The sequence below is a fragment of the Lethenteron reissneri genome, chromosome 69 (genome assembly GCF_015708825.2).
Source record: "Lethenteron reissneri isolate LAM-NWPU_2019-01 chromosome 69, ASM1570882v1, whole genome shotgun sequence".
In the NCBI taxonomy this organism is placed as follows: Eukaryota; Metazoa; Chordata; class Hyperoartia; order Petromyzontiformes; family Petromyzontidae; genus Lethenteron; species Lethenteron reissneri.
Genome location: NC_083847.1, coordinates 2,899,405 through 2,920,632, shown reverse-complemented (window position 1 = coordinate 2,920,632; position 21,228 = coordinate 2,899,405). Strand labels below are relative to the sequence as shown.

General features: G+C 47.3%; 3 protein-coding genes across 4 annotated transcripts in view; 2 read left to right on the top strand and 1 right to left on the bottom strand.

The window, feature by feature from the left end:
• LOC133360786 (charged multivesicular body protein 1B1) overlaps nt 1-21,228 on the top strand; it is a 406,386-nt gene that overhangs the window by 105,662 nt on the left and 279,496 nt on the right. The window lies entirely within an intron of this gene.
• LOC133360794 (cornifelin homolog B-like) lies at nt 119-6,578 on the bottom strand. The gene is made up of 3 exons (XM_061579671.1): nt 6,521-6,578; nt 4,417-4,562; nt 119-307 (listed from the first exon to the last, which is right to left on the bottom strand). The coding sequence occupies exons 1-3, from the start codon at nt 6,576-6,578 to the stop codon at nt 119-121; spliced, it is 393 nt and encodes a 130-aa protein (XP_061435655.1).
• The window catches only part of LOC133360782 (collagen alpha-1(X) chain-like), a 43,585-nt gene continuing 40,772 nt past the window's right edge, over nt 18,416-21,228 (top strand). The window contains exon 1 of the mRNA XM_061579657.1: nt 18,416-18,558. The gene's annotated coding sequence lies outside the window, so the exon portion shown is untranslated. The remainder of the gene's footprint in view (nt 18,559-21,228) is intronic.

Below are 21,228 nucleotides of genomic sequence, written 5' to 3'. Positions count from 1 at the left end.
TGGCCCCCCAGCCTCAGGCCATGGCCCCCCAGCCTCAGGCCATGGCCCCCCAGCCTCAGGCCATGGCCCCCCAGCCTCAGGCCATGGCCCCCCAGCCTCAGGCCATGGCCCCCCAGCCTCAGGCCATGGCCCTGGGATTGATGCCCATGCCGGGCTCGGCGTAGGGGTTGAACCCAGCGGAGCGCAGGAGGCCGTCCATGCTGTTGCGTCCTCGGTGCCAGCCCCGCACGGACACCTCGCGGTGCATCTGGCACGCGGCGCACGGCAAGCAGCAGTGGAGGGTGAGGAGATCGTTACACAGGGAGCCCTGCACACGCAACACACGGATGGACACATGCACAGACAAGCACGGACAGATGGTCACACGGATGGATGGACACATGCTCGGATAGTTACGCGGATGGAGAGATTCGACACATTCGAAGATCGATAAATGAATGGACGCATGTAAATAGATCTTAGTATGAACGTCGCTAAGGGTTACTGACAGAGGCAATGTGTTTCAATTTGTGTGTGTGTGGACACGCACATGGACAGATGGCCAGGTAGATAGAGGGATGGACACAAACAGAGAGGGAGGGATGGACAGAGAGAGGGATGGACACACTGCAATCAGATCCAAGTCGTTTGAAAACCCCGTGTGTGTGTGTAGTGGGGAGCAGTGATGTTGCGGTTAGCTCTTTAAAGACTGCAGAGTGGCTCTTGAAATTCGAATTTTTTTTTAAAAGATGTCTTATTCTTTTGGTTACCGGTGCTTGACTATGTAAAAAATTCAGTTCATCGTGGAAGTCCAGTGCACCACGTGCAGAGGTTGGCAACCTGTGGCTCAGTAAGCACTGTTTCACCACTTTATTTATGAAGGACTACCATCTAGACCAGGGGTCCTCAAACTACGGCCCGCGGGCCACATGCGGCCCGCCAAGGACATTTATCCGGCCTGCCCACCTCCCAGGACTCAGAGGAAGCCAGGGCATGTGGGAGGGGCCAGCTGCGCGGTGACTTGTGGGCAGTGAAAGCCGGAAGCTGGTTCGTGGGAGAGAGAGCGCGGGAGACGTGACAGACTGAGCATCACAGCGCAGCCACAGTCTTTTAGAGCAGAGGCAGCTTGGAGGAAGTTGGCAGCATCATTACCCCCCGAACCGAAGAGGTGAGACAGATGACACCCACATCCCATGGTCACTAATTGGGCTGCGCTTGTGAGCACTAATTGGGCTGCGCAGGTGAGCACTGATTGAGCTGCGGCGTTGGGCACTGATTGAGCTGCGGCGGTGGGCACTCATTGGGCTGCGCTGGTGAATGGTTCAATGGGCCAATTGACTGGACTTGCCCCCCAGGCCTAAGGCTGCCAGCCCACCCCTGGCTGTGCTTGACTGGCTCTCCCTCCCTCAGCTCCCTCACTTGCCCCTCGGCTCCACTCCCAGTGATATTCCTGTGTGCTGGGGATGTAGATCCCCAGCACACGCACCGCTGAGTAAATGATAGAGGGGTAATAACAGAGTGATCACTGCGATCTGTGAACAAAACTGCAGGTGTAATTAACTTTTTAATGGCACCTGCACCAGTGTGAGCCTGGGGTAAAAGCGGAGTTCCCCCAATCAGACTACATTGAGGGGCAGTGCAGTCTGTATGTCTCTGTGTGGGCAAAGTTATTGCTGGTATATTGTTTTTGTAGCACTGTATATATATTGGTATTTTACTAATAGCAATTTTGACTCCCTAGGAAACAACGATGTCAAGAAAGAGAAAAATTGACTCGGAGTGTAGGATATTCAAAGAACAGTGGACTTATGATTACTTTTTCATGCAGTACAAGGAAAGAGCTGTGTGTCTGATATGCCAGAATATAGTGTCTGTGTTCAAAGAATACAATTTACGTCGACACTATGAAACTCAACATAAAGATAAATATGATTGTTTGGTCGGAGAAGTGAGAAAAGATAAAATATTAAAACTGAAAAATACATTAACAACTCAGCAAAATACTTTTGTGAAGCAGAAGCAGCTAAATATTTCATCACTGCGAGCAAGTTTTCAAGTTGCCAAGCTAATAGCGTGCACTGGCAGACCATTCGTGGAGGGAGAATTTGTTAAAGAATGCCTTCTTTCTGTTGCCAAAGAGATGTGTCCAGAGAAGGCCGATTTATTTAGTACAGTGAGTCTTTCAGGACCTACAATTACACGGAGGATTGAAGAAATGGGAGACAATTTGCATCAGCATTTGCAAAACTCCACAAAAAAACTTTCCTATTTTTCCTTGGCACTCGACGAAAGCAATGATGTTCGTGATTCTGCACAACTTCTAATTTTTATTCGTGGGACGAATGACTATTTCGAAGTCACAGAAGAACTTGCTGCACTGCAAAGCATCAAAGGAACAACTACAGGAGAGGATATCTATGAAAAGGTTTGCCAAACTGTGAATGGTTTGGAGCTGAACTGGGCTAAACTAGCCAGTGTGACAACTGATGGTGCTCCTAGCATGGTGGGGTCTAAGAAATGAGTAATTGCTCGCATTAACCAAGAGATGGACAAACATAACCATTCTCATCCAATAGCCATACACTGCCTCATCCACCAACAAGCGCTGTGTAGTAAATCACTGAAGTGGGACTCTGTTATGAAAATTGTGGTATCTTGTGTAGTGACATAAGAAGGGAGGGGCTGCTGTAGGCTCTGGGTTTCCAGGTGGGTCCAGACGCGTAAGCCTCTGGGCGCCAGGCACTGGGTTCCCAGGGGATCCAGACGCTTTTAAGCCTTTGGGCGCCAGGCGTTGGGTTCCCAGGCGCTTAAGCCTTTTTGGCGCCGCCAACGGGGGGGGGGGGCTGTGTGTGCTCTGTGGGATGTCTGGTGGCGCACAAGACCCACCCCTCGTCGGACCAGGCATAAAAGGAGAGCTCCCTGGACGATCGGCCCAGTTGTAACTCAAGACCCAAGACCCACGACCAGCCATCTGAAGACCCTGGGATGCTGTGAGAGCCAGCGCTGGGACTCTGGAACTCCCGACGCTACGACCTTGTGAGGGCGAGTCCAGAGCGTAGCCAGAGTATCTAGGCTGCGTAGCTAGGCTGTGTACCTAGGCTGTAACAGAGTATCAGGACTGTTGGAGTGTTGTATTGTAATAAAGAAGTTACATCTACAAGTGTCTCCGGAACCCATTACACTTGTGTTAACTTCATTAGAGCTCATGCACTAAACCACAGACAATTTCAGGAATTTCTGTCTGAGCTAAATGTTGACTATGAAGATGTTCTGTACCACACAGAAGTCCGTTGGCTGAGTCGAGGGAGAGTTTTGAAACGTTTCTATGACTTACTTCCACAGATTACAGCTTTTCTGCTTTCAAAAAACAAAGAAGTACCAGAGCTCAATGATGCAGAATGGAAATGGCACCTTGCCTTTCTGACAGATGTAACAGAGCTACTCAACAGTTTCAATGTGCAACTTCAAGGAAAGGGGAAGCTCATCTGTGATATGCAATCACACGTCAAAGCATTTGAAGTAAAATTAGGCCTCCTCATCAAACAAGTGAAGGAGGAAAACTTCTGCCATCTCCCCACAACTCAAAATCTGTTAGCGGAAAAACCATTGGTTGCATTCCCAAACAAAACATGTGTGGATTCACTGGAAAAATTGCAAAAGGAGTTCCAATTTAGATTTAAAGAGCTTCATCTCCATGAACAGGACATACAGCTTTTCCGTAACCCATTTTCTATTGACATTGAAAATGTGGATACAATTTACCAAATGGAACTGGCTGAACTGCAGAATTGTGACTCTCTGAAAGACACATTCAAGTCAAGCAGCCTTCATAATTTCTATGCATCTCTCCCCTCTGAGACATATCCTCATCTCAGGAACCATGCACTCAAAATGGCAACCATCTTTGGCAGCACTTATGTCTGTGAACAGACTTTTTCCAGAATGAGACATTTGAAATCTCCAACCAGATCTAGACTAACGGATGCACACTTGCATCACTTGTTACGACTAGCAGTGACAAATATGGAACCGGACATTGACCATCTCATTAGCCAAAAGCAGGCCCATAGTTCCCATTGAAATACTGGCAAGTTTGTTGATTTAACTTTACTTGTTCTTCATTTTAAATATTGTATTTGTTCCCATTTTGTTTCTTCACTTCAAAATAAGATATATGCAGTGTGCATAGGAATTTGTTCATAGTATTTTTTAACTATAGTCCGGCCCTCCAACGGTCTGAAGGACAGTGAACTGGCCCCCTGTTTAAAAAGTTTGAGGACCCCTGATCTAGACGCATTCACCACATTGTATTGCGGCTCTTAAAATTACGGGGTTTTTTTCCCCCGAATTCGAATTCTTGTTGTTTTGGTAGCTGACCCCTGTCCCGTAGGCTGTAGACCTGACTCTGGCCGTGTGTGCTCGCGTGACGTCGCCTACGCTGATGCGGTATCTCTCGCGGATGGACGCCCGCATCGCGTTGGCTGCGACCTGCATCCAGCACGGACACCCCAGCATAGAGCTCTCTCCCATTTTGCTCGCCAGTCCACCGATCAGAGCGCAGGGGCAGAGGCAGCCCAGCAGGCCTGCACGCAGGGACGACAACACGCGCACCGCAAGAGCAATGGTCGATCCACTACTGGATGTAGGAGGATGCCTCCTCAAGCATAGGACACACACACCTATCAAGAGCCGTGGTCAGTCCTAAATATTTAAACTAAACTATTTCACTTTACCAAGTAAAACCCATTGAGATATTATCTCCTTTTCTAAACAACCTGGCCCCATATGATCATTCAACAGTGGCTTATCACGTGGAAATTTCTATCAGCCAAATACTCTAAACTCACCACACAAAGACCCATAGACTCACCACGTGGAGACATACACAGAAAGCCAGAACCACTACACAGAGACTCAGAGACGAAACTAAAAGAAAAAACTGTTTTTTTTCTGAAGCGACCTGGCAACAAACGATAGCTCAACATAGTGATGACATGATACTGATGACTGCTGGTTGCAGTCCGGATGACGTGATTGCTAAGCTCCAGGGTAATTTAAAAAAACTACAACATCATCTAGTTGCTCTTAAACTAGTGCTGAATACATCCAAAACCAAGGTGCTATGCTTCACACCAGGACTAAAGCAGGAAGTTATTTTTCCCCAATTACATTCCCTAAATAATTGTCCAATAGAGCAAGTCAAGATCTATGAGTATCTTGGGGTCATCCTTGATTCAAAACTGAATTTTCAAGATCACACTGATTATATTGGATAAAAGACAAAAATAAATATTGGTTTTCTGTAGACACAAACACTGTTTTCCACCGATGTTTCGTTTGGAATTGATAAACGCTACCATAATGCCTCTACTTGATTACTGTGACATCATATATAAATCAGCACCCAGTATTGTAATGAAAAAGCTTGACTCAAAATATCACTCGGCCTTAAGATTTGCATTGAGCTGCCCATATAGGACCGACCACTGTGATCTCTACATTGGATCAAACTTAACATCTCTCAATGATCGACGGCTTGTGCATCAGATATTATTTATTCCCGATGTACCTACAAGAAAATCCGCAGACTACCTGCTTGATCTCCTCACCGTTTCGAAGAAGAAATGTAACCTAAGATCTTCACTCATTTACCAGCTTCACATTCCTTATTGCCGTACAAATACTGGAGGAAGGGCCTTTGCTATTGATGCCCCCAGGGTCTGGAATGCTATCGCCAATAAACTGCAACTTGGATTACTACCTGTGAGATCATCACTAAAAACTACTCTAGAGGAGTTTTAGAACCCTAGCTGCCACTGCTATCAACTGGCCTGAAATGAAATATATCACAACGGATTACCTCAGCAAAGAATGATCTTGTATTTTGATTATAGTGTGCTGCTTCTCCAACTGATACACGGGCTGTCATGGAGTGACTCACAGAGCCAACGATGGCTGCAAAGTTTGGTAGTACATGTTGTGTATATTGCTATTGTTAAATTTCGATAACAGTTCCTACGATCACTGTAACATTGTTTTTAAAGCATTATTTTAGTGATTTCGAATAAGATTTAATTTAGCCATATTGTTTGTTGTAGTATGGAGTTAGACATTACATTTATCTAAATTGTATTATGATTGTTATTGTTTATCTAGCATCCAACTGGGTGTTTTGGCACACAGCAATAACTAACGGTGCTTTTTCTGGAATAATTTAATGTTTTTTCCTCTATTTCCTCTATTTGCGTGCAGTCAATTTTAAATGTGTCTTGTTAATGTAATTGTTTGTTGCAGTTGCATCCGAATCAAGAGCTGAATGGCTCACAAGGCTATACCAAATAAATGAACTTAATTAAATGAACTGAACTAAATGTATCAGTGTCTGGATGAAACCCACGACCTCCTGCATACCAGGCGAGAAAGATAATATCACCTAGCCACCGTTGCTCAATGGAAGATATCCCCTCCTGAAGCATAGGAAACACACGCACAGTGAAAACCGTGGTCGATCCACTGCTGGAGGGAATGCGTGGACGCTCACAGGAGTAGATGTCCTGGTAGCAGGAGAAGAGACCGCTGGACCAGACTGGCATGGACATCAATGTGACGGCAGTGGGGCCCTGCCCATAGGGAGATGGAGATAGAGGAGATGCCATCAACACCCAACCACTCACACACAACCTTCACTCATACATCACTCAACCACAATCTCCTGGCTGCGCAAAGTGGGGGTTGGCCAGCAGACATCCAGAGCCCCCTTTGGCTGCTGTGGTTGCTATAAACGTAATGAGGAGAAAAGCCAATTGAAATTGTCCTTCCCCCATAGCATTGCTCACTACAACGTTACCGTCCAGTTCCACCGAGGAGGTAGGGGGTTGTTTTTGCTGCACTCACGCCGCCACTCACCGCTCACCCCCCCCCCACTCACCGCTCACTCACCCCCCCCCCCACTCACCACCCCCCCCCACTCACTTGTGCACAATGGGGGGCTGTGACCCCTCCTCCTGGCCCCCAGTCCTGCGCCTGTCTCGGCTGAGTTCTCACCACCGCGTGGGGAGCAGCAGGGCCCCCCATTCCTCCCGCGGGGGGGGCCCCCACTCCTCCGGCGGAGGGGCCCCCCACTCCTCCCGCGGGGGGGGCCCCCACTCCTCCCGTGGGGAGGCCCCCCACTCCTCCGGCGGAGGGGCCCCCGACTCCTCCCGTGGGGAGGCCCTCCACTCCTCCCGCGGGGGGGCCCCCTCTTTCGCTGTAGGGGGGTAGGCCACCCCCCCATTCAGCGCCAAGAGACGCACGGCGAGGGGGCAGGGGTTGGGGGTCGGGGTGAACGGGGTGGGTCAGAGTTTGGGGTTCCATCGTCAGTGAGTGATTGGGTGAGTGGCTTGGTGAGTGAGTGGGACGAGTGGGTGGGAGAGTGGTCGGGTTAGTGGATGGGTGAATGGGTCAGTGAATGGATGGGTGAGTGGGTGGGTTAATAGGTTGGTGGGTGGGTGAATGGGTCAGTAAGTGGATGAGTGGGTGGGTGAATGAGTGAGTGGGTGGGTGAATTGGTGAGCGAGTGGGTGAATTGGTGAGTGAGTGGGTGAATTGGTGAGTGAGTGAGTGGGTGAGTGGGTAAGTGGTGAGTGATTAGGTTAGTGAGATTGAATGGGTGAGTGTGTCAATGTGTGTTTAGAAGGCCATACAGGTTATCTTTGTGTTTATGGGTGAGCGAGTGAGTTACAGAGTGAATGAGCAGGCGAGGGTGCACTGGTGATTGAATGTGAATGGGTGTGTGAATGCGCGAGTATCAATGGGCGAGAGAGTGTGCCTGTGAATGGCTGAGTGAGCAGGTGAGTAGGTGGGTGAGCGAGCGAGTGACGATGCAGGCGAGTGACGACGGCGAGTATGTGTGAAGAGGAGTCCGATTCAACCCAAACCGGTGAAGTCGGGTGGAGATCTGAATCGGTGCGGAGTGCAGGAGTTGGTGGTGACTGCAGCTTCCATCCAGCAGTTGAGAGAGCAGGAGGAGTAGGAGGAGGAGGGCGGAGGGCGAGGAGGAGGTAAAAAAAATAACTTGGAGCGCACTGCGCATGCGCAATCGCCTCCCTTTATTCGTTAATTAATTGGGCGGCCAGCTGGCCAATCAATCGATTACGTGGGCGAGGGGTGGGGGTGAGTGGAGAGGGAGAGGGGTGGTGGGGGAGGGGCGGAGGAGGGGGGAGGTGGGAGTTGGGGTGGAAGTTCTGGGACGCGATGCTGCCGAATCTAGAGTGTGCCACGAAGAGGTGGGGTCTGTCTTCTTGGTTCTTTCGGTAAAGTCACGTAGAAGGGAAGTAATAAAATAATAAAAATAAAACATAATAAAACAATTCTCACGACAATTGGTTCTTTACCCTTCTATCTGGCAACAAAACTGACACCTTTTTGCAAGGAGTCATGTTTGCATAGACCGCAATACCTGCAGTCATAAATACAAACAAAAGACATAACTCGGATAATGTGCACTGTCCTTGAAGTTGATTGGTCCACACCCGAGACAGCTTTCCTTCGAGCCTAGTCTCATATGGGTTGGACCAGATGACGCCAAAAGGCGCACAACTCAAGGACAATGCACCATCAGAGTATGAGAGCTCGGGGCAAGCATCTACACTATGGGGACCTCATTTGCCAGTAAAAATATGATAATTGGTTCTTTACCCTTCTATCTGGCAACAAAACTGACACCTTTTTGCAAGGAGTCATGTTTGCATAGACCGCAATACCTGCAGTCATAAATACAAACAAAAGACATAACTCGGATAATGTGCACTGTCCTTGAAGTTGATTGGTCCACACCCGAGACAGCTTTCCTTCGAGCCTAGTCTCATATGGGTTGGACCAGATGACGCCAAAAGGCGCACAACTCAAGGACAATGCACCATCAGAGTATAATTGTCCTTGAGTTGTGCGCCTTTTGGCGTCATCTGGTCCAACCCATATGAGACTAGGCTCGAAGGAAAGCTGTCTCGGGTGTGGACCAATCAACTTCAAGGACAGTGCACATTATCCGAGTTATGTCTTTTGTTTGTATTTATGACTGCAGGTATTGCGGTCTATGCAAACATGACTCCTTGCAAAAAGGTGTCAGTTTTGTTGCCAGATAGAAGGGTAAAGAACCAATTATCATATTTTTACTGGCAAATGAGGTCCCCATAGTGTAGATGCTTGCCCCGAGCTCTCATACTCTGATGGTGCATTGTCCTTGAGTTGTGCGCCTTTTGGCGTCATCTGGTCCAACCCATATGAGACTAGGCTCGAAGGAAAGCTGTCTCGGGTGTGGACCAATCAACTTCAAGGACAGTGCACATTATCCGAGTTATGTCTTTTGTTTGTATTTATGACTGCAGGTATTGCGGTCTATGCAAACATGACTCCTTGCAAAAAGGTGTCAGTTTTGTTGCCAGATAGAAGGGTAAAGAACCAATTATCATATTTTTACTGGCAAATGAGGTCCCCATAGTGTAGATGCTTGCCCCGAGCTCTCATACTCTGATGGTGCATTGTCCTTGAGTTGTGCGCCTTTTGGCGTCATCTGGTCCAACCCATATGAGACTAGGCTCGAAGGAAAGCTGTCTCGGGTGTGGACCAATCAACTTCAAGGACAGTGCACATTATCCGAGTTATGTCTTTTGTTTGTATTTATGACTGCAGGTATTGCGGTCTATGCAAACATGACTCCTTGCAAAAAGGTGTCAGTTTTGTTGCCAGATAGAAGGGTAAAGAACCAATTATCATATTTTTACTGGCAAATGAGGTCCCCATAGTGTAGATGCTTGCCCCGAGCTCTCATACTCTGATGGTGCATTGTCCTTGAGTTGTGCGCCTTTTGGCGTCATCTGGTCCAACCCATATGAGACTAGGCTCGAAGGAAAGCTGTCTCGGGTGTGGACCAATCAACTTCAAGGACAGTGCACATTATCCGAGTTATGTCTTTTGTTTGTATTTATGACTGCAGGTATTGCGGTCTATGCAAACATGACTCCTTGCAAAAAGGTGTCAGTTTTGTTGCCAGATAGAAGGGTAAAGAACCAATTATCATATTTTTACTGGCAAATGAGGTCCCCATAGTGTAGATGCTTGCCCCGAGCTCTCATACTCTGATGGTGCATTGTCCTTGAGTTGTGCGCCTTTTGGCGTCATCTGGTCCAACCCATATGAGACTAGGCTCGAAGGAAAGCTGTCTCGGGTGTGGACCAATCAACTTCAAGGACAGTGCACATTATCCGAGTTATGTCTTTTGTTTGTATTTATGACTGCAGGTATTGCGGTCTATGCAAACATGACTCCTTGCAAAAAGGTGTCAGTTTTGTTGCCAGATAGAAGGGTAAAGAACCAATTATCATATTTTTACTGGCAAATGAGGTCCCCATAGTGTAAATTCTCACGACGTTTCGGCCACAACGCAAGCAGCCGTCCTCAGGTGAAAACCAGGTCCGTCGAGGCGACAGAGTCTGAATGAAACAGCACACGAGCTTGGAGCATATATAAGCTGGGCGCATTGACAAAGGAATTTGCATATCAAAAGGAATTTAGCATATTTATGGGAAATGCAGGAATGTGATTAGTACTGCATATGCATGTGCATTATGCAGGATTAACAGCATCAAAGGGAGCTGCAGTTACTGCTGCTGCTGCAGTTGCTGGTGCTGCAGTTTCTGCTGCTGCTGCAGTTGCTGCTGCTGCAGTTGCTGCTGCTGCAGTTGCTGCTGCTGCAGTTGCTGCTGCTGCAGTTGCTGCTGCTGCTGCTGCAGTTGCTGCCTTATCCATTTTAATATAACACTATGTATTATTCTACCCACCCTAATGTGTATCACACTGCTATATGTGGGGTCTGACCATCAGCCCCACCAAAACGAAGCATTGATGATGGAGCAGTTGTGGAGAGAGTGGAGAGTTTCCCATACCTGGACAGTGTGCTATTATTATTTGTTATCCAACCCCTCCCCCCATCCACATCGCCCACTCAGCAGCATCATCAGTATCATCAGCAGCAGCATCATCAACAGCATTAACAGCATCAACAGCAGCATTAGCAGCAGCATCAGCAGCATCATCATCAACAGCATCAACAGCATCATCAACAGCAGTATCATCATCAGCAGCATCATCAACAGCATCAACAGCAGCAGCATCATCAACAGCATCATCATCAGCAGCATCATCAACAGCAGTTATATCATACAGCAGCATTAGCAGCATCATCAGCAGCATCATCATCATCGCCAGTATTATGATGAACCTCACGACCAGAGCTGTCCCGCTGGGTTTCCTCGCGTGAACTCAGCCAAGGGTCTCCTTTGCGGCTAAGCTGGGGGCGAGCTTTTGACCCCCATCGCAGGAGAATGCCGAGGGGTCACTGAAGGGAGATTTTGTGATTGTCCACAATTCGCGATCGCTCTGCAGAGCAATGGAAACCAGATTCGTCATCCCTCCCGCCCGATTGCATCCTCAAGCTATCGTCTTCTACCCAACTTCATCAAACCTGTGAACCCCTTATCAGTTCCTTACCTCATTACAGACAAATTCAAACCTTAATGGGCACCCTGTGTCCTTATAAATATCAACGCTCATCCTACAAAGTCCCATCACAAGGAAGAGACACAAACAAATAGACAAAACACTTTTTTTTGCTCGTATTGAAACGGCTGTATGCCGTATGGACCTGAAAACTCAATTTCCCTGTATAAGAATGCAGGTAAATCGTATGGTCCATAATACAGGTTTATTTTGGGTTAGATCGCTTAAATATATAAATGTGCCGTTAAACCCGCCACCACCCTACACAGCCAACTAGTAAGGTTTGTCACGTAAACAGAACATGCCATTTCGTTACTATTACAGCACTAGTGTGTAGTGTATAGTGTAGTATACTATCTTCTTGGTTCTTTCGGTAAAGTCACATAGAAGGGAAGTAATAAAATAATAAAAATAAAACATAATAAAATAATTCTCACAACGTTTCGGCCACAACGCAAGCAGCCGTCCTCAGGTGAAGAACATATCTGTCATATCTGTTCTTTATTATGTTTTATTTTTATTATTTTATTACTTCCCTTCTACGTGACTTTACCGAAAGAACCTAGAAGATGAATCCCTGCAGTCACGAAAGCTTTAAATCGAAATGTAGTATACTAGCAGTGGCGGCTCGTCAATAGAGGGCGCAGGGGCGCCGCCCCCATCAATATTCAAGAAATATACATATACAAAATTTATATAAAAATACATAAATAAAATATTTTTTTCATACAATGTGCCGGCTGGTAGTAAGAAAAGCATCAGCATTTAATAAAAACTGGCTTTAATCGGTCAACTATTTTCTATGTTTTTCAATGTGTTTCATGCGGGGCGCCGGACAAATGGATGTCTATGTGAGACTTTAAATTTTCGGACAGCATGTGACCTGAAGCTGGTCTCTAATTGGTTTCTTAAAGATTCTCCTCGGGGCGCAAGTCGTTGCGTCCCTGGCCAATCAGAATTGGATACATGTTATTTATCCAATCTGATTGGTTCTCGTCACCTGTCATTCAAATTTACGCTCTGGGCCACTACTGCGAGTGCGCAGGCGACACCACTTTGACACTTGCTAGGCTGATCAAATTTTTTGTGTAAACAATGGCAGCAGTTCATCCAAATTCTGTAATTTATTTACAAAAAAACCCTTTCACAATGCTTTCGCTGGAAGAAATAAAAAAGATAAAGGAGATCGGACCGGACCAACCCGATTTACAAATCCAGCAGCAGGCCAGTGACAGAGGACAAAGCTACACACGAAGCTTCACCCGCGCTTGTTATGAGAAACGGAGGTGGCTGGCTGGATGTGATGTTAGCAATTCTCTTTTTTGTTTTCCCTGTCTTTTATTTCAAAGTGTCGGCACTGAAGTTTTGTGGACAACGACGGGGGTAAGAGACCTCAAACATCTCTCTGACAAATGCAAACGTCATGAAAGTAGCCGCAGCCATATTGATAATAGCATGAAACTAACGTTTTTATGTTCAAGTAGGAAACATGCTTTTTGGTACTTTGGTCTGAAATGTATATAAAAGAGAAACATTTATGTTCAAGTAGGAAACATGCTTTTTGGTACTTTGGTCTGAAATGTATATAAAAGAGAAACATTTATGTTCAAGTAGGAAACATGCTTTTTGGTACTTCTTTTGGTCTGAAATGTAAATAAAGATCATCAAAATTTATATTCAAGTAGTCAAAATGGTTTTTGGTACTACTTTATATTTATTTGCCCCCCTCAATAAAATAAAAAAATGCGCCCCCCCAAAAATAAATATCACCAGCCGCCACTGTATACTAGTACAGCACTAGTGTGTAGTGTATAGTGTAGTATACTATTACAGCACTAGTGTGTAGTGTATAGTGTAGTATACTATTACAGCACTAGTGTGTAGTGTATAGTGTAGTATGCTAGTACAGCACTAGTGTGTAGTGTATAGTGTAGTATACTAGTACAGCACTAGTGTGTAGTGTAGAGTGTAGTATGCTAGTACAGCACTAGTGTGTAGTGTATAGTGTAGTATACTAGTACAGCACTAGTGTGTAGTGTAGAGTGTAGTATGCTAGTACAGCACTAGTGTGTAGTGTATAGTGTAGTATACTATTACAGCACTAGTGTGTAGTGTATAGTGTAGTATGCTAGTACAGCACTTGTGTGTAGTGTATAGTGTAGTATACTAGTACAGCACTAGTGTGTAGTGTAGAGTGTAGTGTACTAGTACAGGACTAGTGTGTAGAGTATAGTGTAGTATACTAGTACAGCACACCGGTGTGTTGGAGAGCAAAGACACAACGTTTACAATCTGAGTACGACGTTTCGCCAGTAATTGTAATTATCTTCTTGGTTCTTTCGGTAAAGTCACGTAGAAGGGAAGTAATAAAATAATAAAAATAAAACATAATAAAATAATTCTCACGACGTTTCGGCCACAACGCAAGCAGCCGTCCTCAGGTGAAGAACATGTCTGTCGATAAGACAGAGTCTAAATGACATGTCTTAGGCTTGGAGTGTCTATTTAAGCTGTGAGGGAGGAGGAAGAGAGCCTTGACAAAATAATTTGCATTTGAAGAGGAATTTAGCATATTTGTAGAGGTGCAGCATTAAGGGGTAAGGTGGTATGGGCTGTTCATGAGCGGCTTCTGCACTTGGGGGTTCACAAGACCTTTGCCACGCTCCAGCTCGATTTCTTCTGGCCGGGCATGGCAAAGGACGTGGGGGATCTCCTGGGGTCGTGCACGCAATGCGCGCAGAGGAAGCCACCTGCTAAGGGGTCCAACCCTCCGCTGCAGTCCATAAAGGTTTCCCGGGTTAACGAGCTCGTCGCTCTGGACATACTCGGCCCATTTCCCGCTACGCCCAGGAGCAATAGGTATTTATTAACGGGGGTCGAGTACTTCACGAGATGGCCTATGGCCTGGCCCCTGGCCAACCAGTCGGCAGCAGCCATCGCGGAGGCCTTTGTCCAGGGCTATGTCCTCGACAAGGGTGCTCCGGAACGGCTGCTTACTGACCAGGGTAGGAATTTTTCTGGTAAACTCCTACGCGAGGTGTGCGACCTCTTGGGTACGGAGAAGGTTCGGACCTCTCCGTATCACCCACAAACTGACGGGATGGTGGAACGGCTGCATCGGACCATCACGTCTATGCTGTCCCAGCAGGTGTCAGTATCCCAGACGGATTGGGACCTTCGTATAGCCGGTGTGTTGCAGGCCTACAGAATGGCTCCCCATGCGGCCACCGGATTTTCCCCTTTCTTTTTAATGTATGGGCGCGAGGCTAACCCCCCTGTGACGACCCAGCTGAAGCTCTCGGCGCCCCAGGCGAAGTCTAACTTGTCCGAACACGTTAAATTTAACATCAGCAAATTGTCTGAGGCGCGGGAAGCGGCCGTGCAAAATTCTGAACTCCGCCAGAGGGCGAACGAGAGGCTTCGGTTGGGGCGGGTACAGGTGGTCAAATGGAAACCAGGGGACAGGGCGTGGTTGCACTGTCCCCAGGTGCCGCTGGCAACCTCGTCAAAATTGGTACGGCCATGGCGGGGGCCAGTGGAGGTCGTACAGGTCTTGCGGCCGCAATGTGTTCGCGTCAAATGGGGGAGGCGCCGGTGGTATGTGCACCCCTCAAGGTTGAAACCATTCATCGCGCCGCCCCGTGGTTCACACACACACACGCATGGCCAAACGTGTGAGGGTTCCGCCGACTCCCCGACGTCGCTGCACTCGCCTAACCTGAAATCAACTGTTCCGTCCCCAGGTGCAACAGGAGTGACGGGTCCACACCCACCAACCCCTCCCGGAGGGGTCGGGGGTCACTCGGCAGCGACGCCTGACTCTCTTGCACCCGGACCGTCAACAACCGTCACTGAGCGTGCCGGGACGGGCCCTTGTGACGGGCCCGCCGCGAGAACGCGCGCCAAAACGCGCAGACTATTGTGAGGTCGGCCGTTGGGGGGCCTTGCGGACAATGGGAGGGGTGGCGTCCGGAGTGTGTGTATATATGTTGGTTTTGGGGTGTTTATTCGGGGGGGGTGCGTCGGGTTATTTTTTTCTCTCTCTCTCTCTCTTCCTGTTGTTGTTCTTGTTAAGGTTCTCTTGTTCTTGTTAAAAATTACGCGAGGCACACACACGGGGTTTTCGTGAGGGATGCACCTTTATTCTGATTTTTTTTGCAGCCAGGGACGGCTGCGAGCTGTACAGGGGGGGGTGATGTAGAGGTGTAATTGCGCATGGCTACGAATGTTGAGGTGTGATTATGCATGGCCACGGATGGCCAACAAACACAAGGGGCGGGGTTACGGCCGTACACAAGGGTGGTGCTCGCACCGACGTCCGCATGTGCATCCCCCACGGGCCCCCCCTCGGGGGCGAGTCCTATAAAAGGTGATGAGCTCGAGGGCTCGAGGTCGGGACTCAGCTTTAACCAGAGAAGAAGGAAGACCTGCTAGAATAGGCCCCAGAGCTCCCCTGGCTCGCTGTCCTTATAAGGGCCGACCAGGGCAAGCCGGTGGCGTGGCCCCGAGAGCCCAGACTAAGCTGGTCTGGTGACTCAGGGTGCCGGGATCCCAGCTTAACCAGGCTGGGACAGATAGCCTCCCCTAGCCCCGTAGTGGAGGAATTGGCATAGGTTAGAGGGGTTAGCTGTCGTGAAATCCCTGTAGCCAAGTGACCTGTAATTACTGTGTTGGTGTAATAAACAAGTGTGCCTCCGATCCTGTCGTCAAGCCTCCCATATACTTACTACATATTTATGGGAAATGCAGGAATGCAATTAGTACTATTCGCATTCCTGCATTTCCCATAAATATGCTAAATTCCTCTTCAAATGCAAATTCTTTTGTCAAGGCTCTCTTCCTCCTCCCTCACAGCTTAAATTCCAAGCCTAAGACGTGTCATTTAGACTCTATCTTATCGACAGACATGTTCTTCACCTGAGGACGGCTGCTTGCGTTGTGGCCGAAACGTCGCGAGAATTATTTTATTATGTTTTATTTTTATTATTTTATTACTTCCCTTCTACGTGACTTTACCGAAAGAACCAAGAAGATGAATTCCTGCAGTCACGAAAGCTTTAAATCGAAATTTAATTGTAATTACTTGTAATTGGTGGCGGGTTTAACGACACATTTATATATTAACACGATCTAACCCAAAAAAATACTGTATTATAGATGATATTGGTCGCGAAAGTCTACTCTGTGTTAAACTAAGGGGCCGTCCATAAATGACGTCACGCGATTTTGGACGATTTTTTACCCCCCCCCCCCCCCCCCATCGTCACACGGCGTCACAAAAAGTGAGACCCCCCCTCAAATATGACGTCACAAACCTCTGCCCCCCCCTCCAAAAATAAATAGAAAACATGCTTCAAATCGCTTTAAACTATTGTCATTATAGTGCGTATTTAATGTGGCGCTGCACTGTGATGTTGTAAGAGAAAACATTTATTACAAAGTCTATTTAATTAAGTAGAACGTGTTGTCTATATTTATTTATAGTTGCGCATTATGATGTGACGGCACATTTCTCATCGCCACACATCGTCACAAACGTCTGACCCCCCCCCCCCCCAGGTGCGTGACGTCATTTGATGGACGGTCCCAAGGGGCGGGCTTCGTGGTCGCGTGGGAGCGTCATCCTCATCCGACTGTGCGCTCTGAGAGCGACTGTTGTGGTCGTTTTTTTTAATCAACCCCACAACCGCGAACATGACAGACTTTTTTTTACTTTTAAACAACTTTTATTGCCGCCAGCAGCAAATGCACTGGAGGCGATTTCGATATGAAATACACAAAGTCACCAGCAAACAAATGAAAATAAACGCTACAAATCGACGCGCTGTGGTGCTAAAAGCACCGCGCACAACACGAAAGAAAAGTCACGTGGTGGTTGTGGTCATCGCGCACGGCACGGTGACGAGCGAGCGCTTCAGAAGGTGAACACGAGGGTGCCGTCCACGCTGGTACAGAGAGGGGCTTTTCCGGCTCCCCAGCGTTCGAAGAAGACGTGCACATCACCAACATGTGTGTGGTACATGGCGTGCTCCAGCCGGAGCCGCGCCTTAAGCAGAGGGCGACTGACCGTGCGAGCAAAGAACACAAATCCGTGGGGCCGTGCCATCTCGGTATTTATTCTCCCGCTAGCCAGGGCGATGATTAGGATTCATGGGCTTCCTTCTCATGAAGGTGAGGTTAGGGGTCGGGAGAAGAAGAACGGGGTGGGGAGGGGGGTAAACGGAGCGCGTTTGCTTGTTTTGCCACGTAATGTGTGGCTAATGCAGACTTGAGATGGGACTTTGTAGGATGAACGTTGAGATTTATAAGGGCACGGGGTGACCAATACGAGCTGAATTGGTCTGTAATAAGGTAGGGCACTGATGAGGGGTTGGCAGGTATGATATAACGAGATAAAATACCTTTCTAAAGTCATTTATCGTAAGCCACGTGGTTTCCCAGCGTAACAAGTGGGCACAGACAGATTATGTGACGCATGCAGAGAGCGTCCGTTGATGTGTATTACACTATTTTATTCAACTTGCCTTGTCTATTTGTATTCTATCAAAAGTTTGACGCTGAATATATTTGCATCTACGAACTTTAACGAGCTGAAATTTTCAACACAGACTCGTCTCACGTGACATTTCAAGATTTCATGAAAAAAACCGGTCCAGGTCCCGCCAATCTAGCGCCTTTTCGTGTTTTTAACTTAATTTAAATAATGAATAATGGTACATTCCACTCCCACCCCCCCCCCCCCCTTTTTTAAATATCGAGTGGTTGCGCCCAACTACGAGGTCAAGCGTCTCGTCCAATCAGAGCAGTTGTTGCAGGGCAGCCTTTGACCAATGACAGGCGCGCTTACATCGCCGCTCGTCATGGCGCCGGAGCTGGCGCTGTGGTTCCCACTTCACGCGAGACCAATAATTACAATAACAATTACTACCATTCCTAAAAGCACTATGTAGTTATGATCTTAATAAATAGCATTATCGTTAGCTTTGTGACGCCCCGTTCCGACACGCTGGGGGCAGCATGGTTCTGCTCAAGTTGAGTGAGCAGGTGAGATGTTTTCCAATGAAATGGTTTAATGTTATCGCTATTTTAATTGGCGAAATTGTCTAATTATTATTGTTTATATAAATGTGTTCAATTAAAGTGCTAAATCTGTGCACGTTGAACACAGTGTCGCGATATGCAGTATTGTGCATATGCGCGTATTGTTACAGCATTGCAATCCATGTTTCTTACCGTCTTTCATACAGGGCATTACTTCATGATCGCAAATACGTCAATTAAACACGTTATACGTATCGCCTTGTTCTAAATGGAATTTCACTACTTTACAATCAGGGTGATCGTTATTCCAATTGTAATAGCCGTGCTTCGTTCTGCATGCTATCAACCTTTAATTACGTAGACTGTTGTTTAGCAATGCACATGCTTTCATTTCTTGTAGGGTCAAACGGTTGACATAAACAAGCCATCATAGTCATCTCTACAGGGTCATAAAATAGGTACCACTTTGTGCGAAGTCAGTGGTTAAACATGTTCCCTGCCATGGGAATGTGGAATTTCCACTGGTGGAGATGAGCGCCGCACAATACCTGTAGGAGCATAGAGGTCTTTTCTCAATCCACTGCTGGATGAGGGCCCCTCCTCACGCCGTGCTGGTTGTGGAGGCCGTTTGACCATACTTCACTCTAGCTGGTCAATGGGGATTGGTAAAGGTGGCAGCATAGACGCATAGTACAATTGTATATAAACACAACGTGGCCCCGCAACCCGAAGACAACCTGTTTGTGCATGGTGGGCACCCATCCAGACACTGTAACAGCTCAGATTTGCTTGGCTTTCGTTCATAGAAGTTAAGAATTGTAGTGATGCTGTTCTTAACAGTTAACATCTCGCAGTGGCGAGATGTTAACATATTCTTTAGGTCTTTCAGATGTTAACTACCTCTCCTGACCCTGACACCCCTGACCCTATTTGGAGTTTGCATGTTCTCTCCATGGTCGCGTGGATTTTTCTCCCTCTACATTTAGAAACATGTGCTTCCAGTATTTGGCTTTTATAAATCTCCATATCGCCCTCCCACTGGTCCTCACCAACCCCTCCGTGCAGTGCTGACACAGCTGGGTTTAGCGTCAGCAACTTCAGCAACTTCAGCAACTTCCCGGTATTCGTGTTTGAACGGCCGCAGCTTCTGTTGACAATGCTCTCGAGCCCAGGGTCATCATGTGCAACTCTGCCTGTGTAGTTGTGTGCGTGTGTAGCTGAGTCTGTATGCAACTGGGTATCTGTGTGTGTAGCTGTGTGCGAGCCTCCTCTAGGTCGACTCAGTCTCAAATGAGTACGAGCAAGCACCACGCCCGGCCGACTTTGTCTACCGAGTAGCGATGTTTACACACCATACCAGGTACTCATTTGAGGCTGAGTCGACATAGCGGAGGCCCAGGATTGGTGCAGATAATCGTGACTTGTGTTGGCCATGAACAGGAATCAAACTCGGGTCGACGGGTTTGTAGCGCAGTGCACAAACCAATACACTACCACTCTCCACTAGTTCGGCAAATCTCCTTATCTCCTCAGTGGTGCTGGTCGGTAACGCTGTGATGACTGTGAGAAATGCCATGGAGGGAAGGCCGATTTCCAATTGGCTGTTCCCCTCATCGCGCTCGTAGCCACCACAGTGACATACGAGGGGCTCTTGATGGGTGCGAGGGGCTCGTGACCTCTCCACCTTCATCTAAATTACCACGAAATCACCTGGTATGTAGGAGGTCGTGGGTTCAGTCCCGACATTGAAGCTCTGTATGTGATGAGTTTACATGTCTTGGTGGCATGGATTTTTCTCAAGGTCCTCCAGTATTTCCCTCCACATTTAAAATCAGCATGCGTTTAGAATATGTGACTGCTTCTAAAATTTTCCACAGACCACTTCGTTATGCTATTATTTGTGGCCAGGCCGCTTCTGAAAAAGAGCTAATATCTCAGTGGGCTTTATCTGGTAAAATTAAAAAAGCTTTTTTTGGCTTAAATCTAAACTGTGAAGTGAGAAATCAGGGTGTTATCTTTGACTCTGGTCGAACTACTGAGTCACATTAAACAGGTTACAAAGAAGAACTATTGTAAAAATTTAATATATATCATTCACTGCTGCCGATAAAGTTCATGCCTTTATTCCATCTCGACCAGACGACTGTAATGCTCTGTCTGCTGGGCTAAAAAGTCATGCCTTAACACGGCTACAGCTCGTGCCGAATTCAACTGCAAGAGTTCAGAACGGTCTGAACCACATTTGGTTCCAGAAACTGTTAAATCTGGGCACCAAACTGAGAGTCTACCAGTGCTGTGTTCTCTCAATGTTGTTGTACGGTGCAGAGGCCTGGACAATTGCTTCGAGCTGATTAGGATTTGCTGCAGTCTTTCCACACACGATGCCAAAGATGCCTTCTTGTCATTCGATCGTTCGACTTAATCATGTTCCCATTGCGTCTATGAGACCGGTCTTCTCATGATCGAGAGCTCAGTTCATTGTGGACACGTCGCCCGTCTTGATGTGCAAACTCCTCTAACAAACTGCGCATTTCAGTTGGCAGTTCATGTTTGTAGTAGATTGCGACCCTCACAGGAATGGCGCTGCCCCCATGGTGCCCCCGTGATCCATGGATTAAAAAAAAATACTCGAGACACCGGTGTATGGCAACAAGATAAGTTATGTGAATGCTG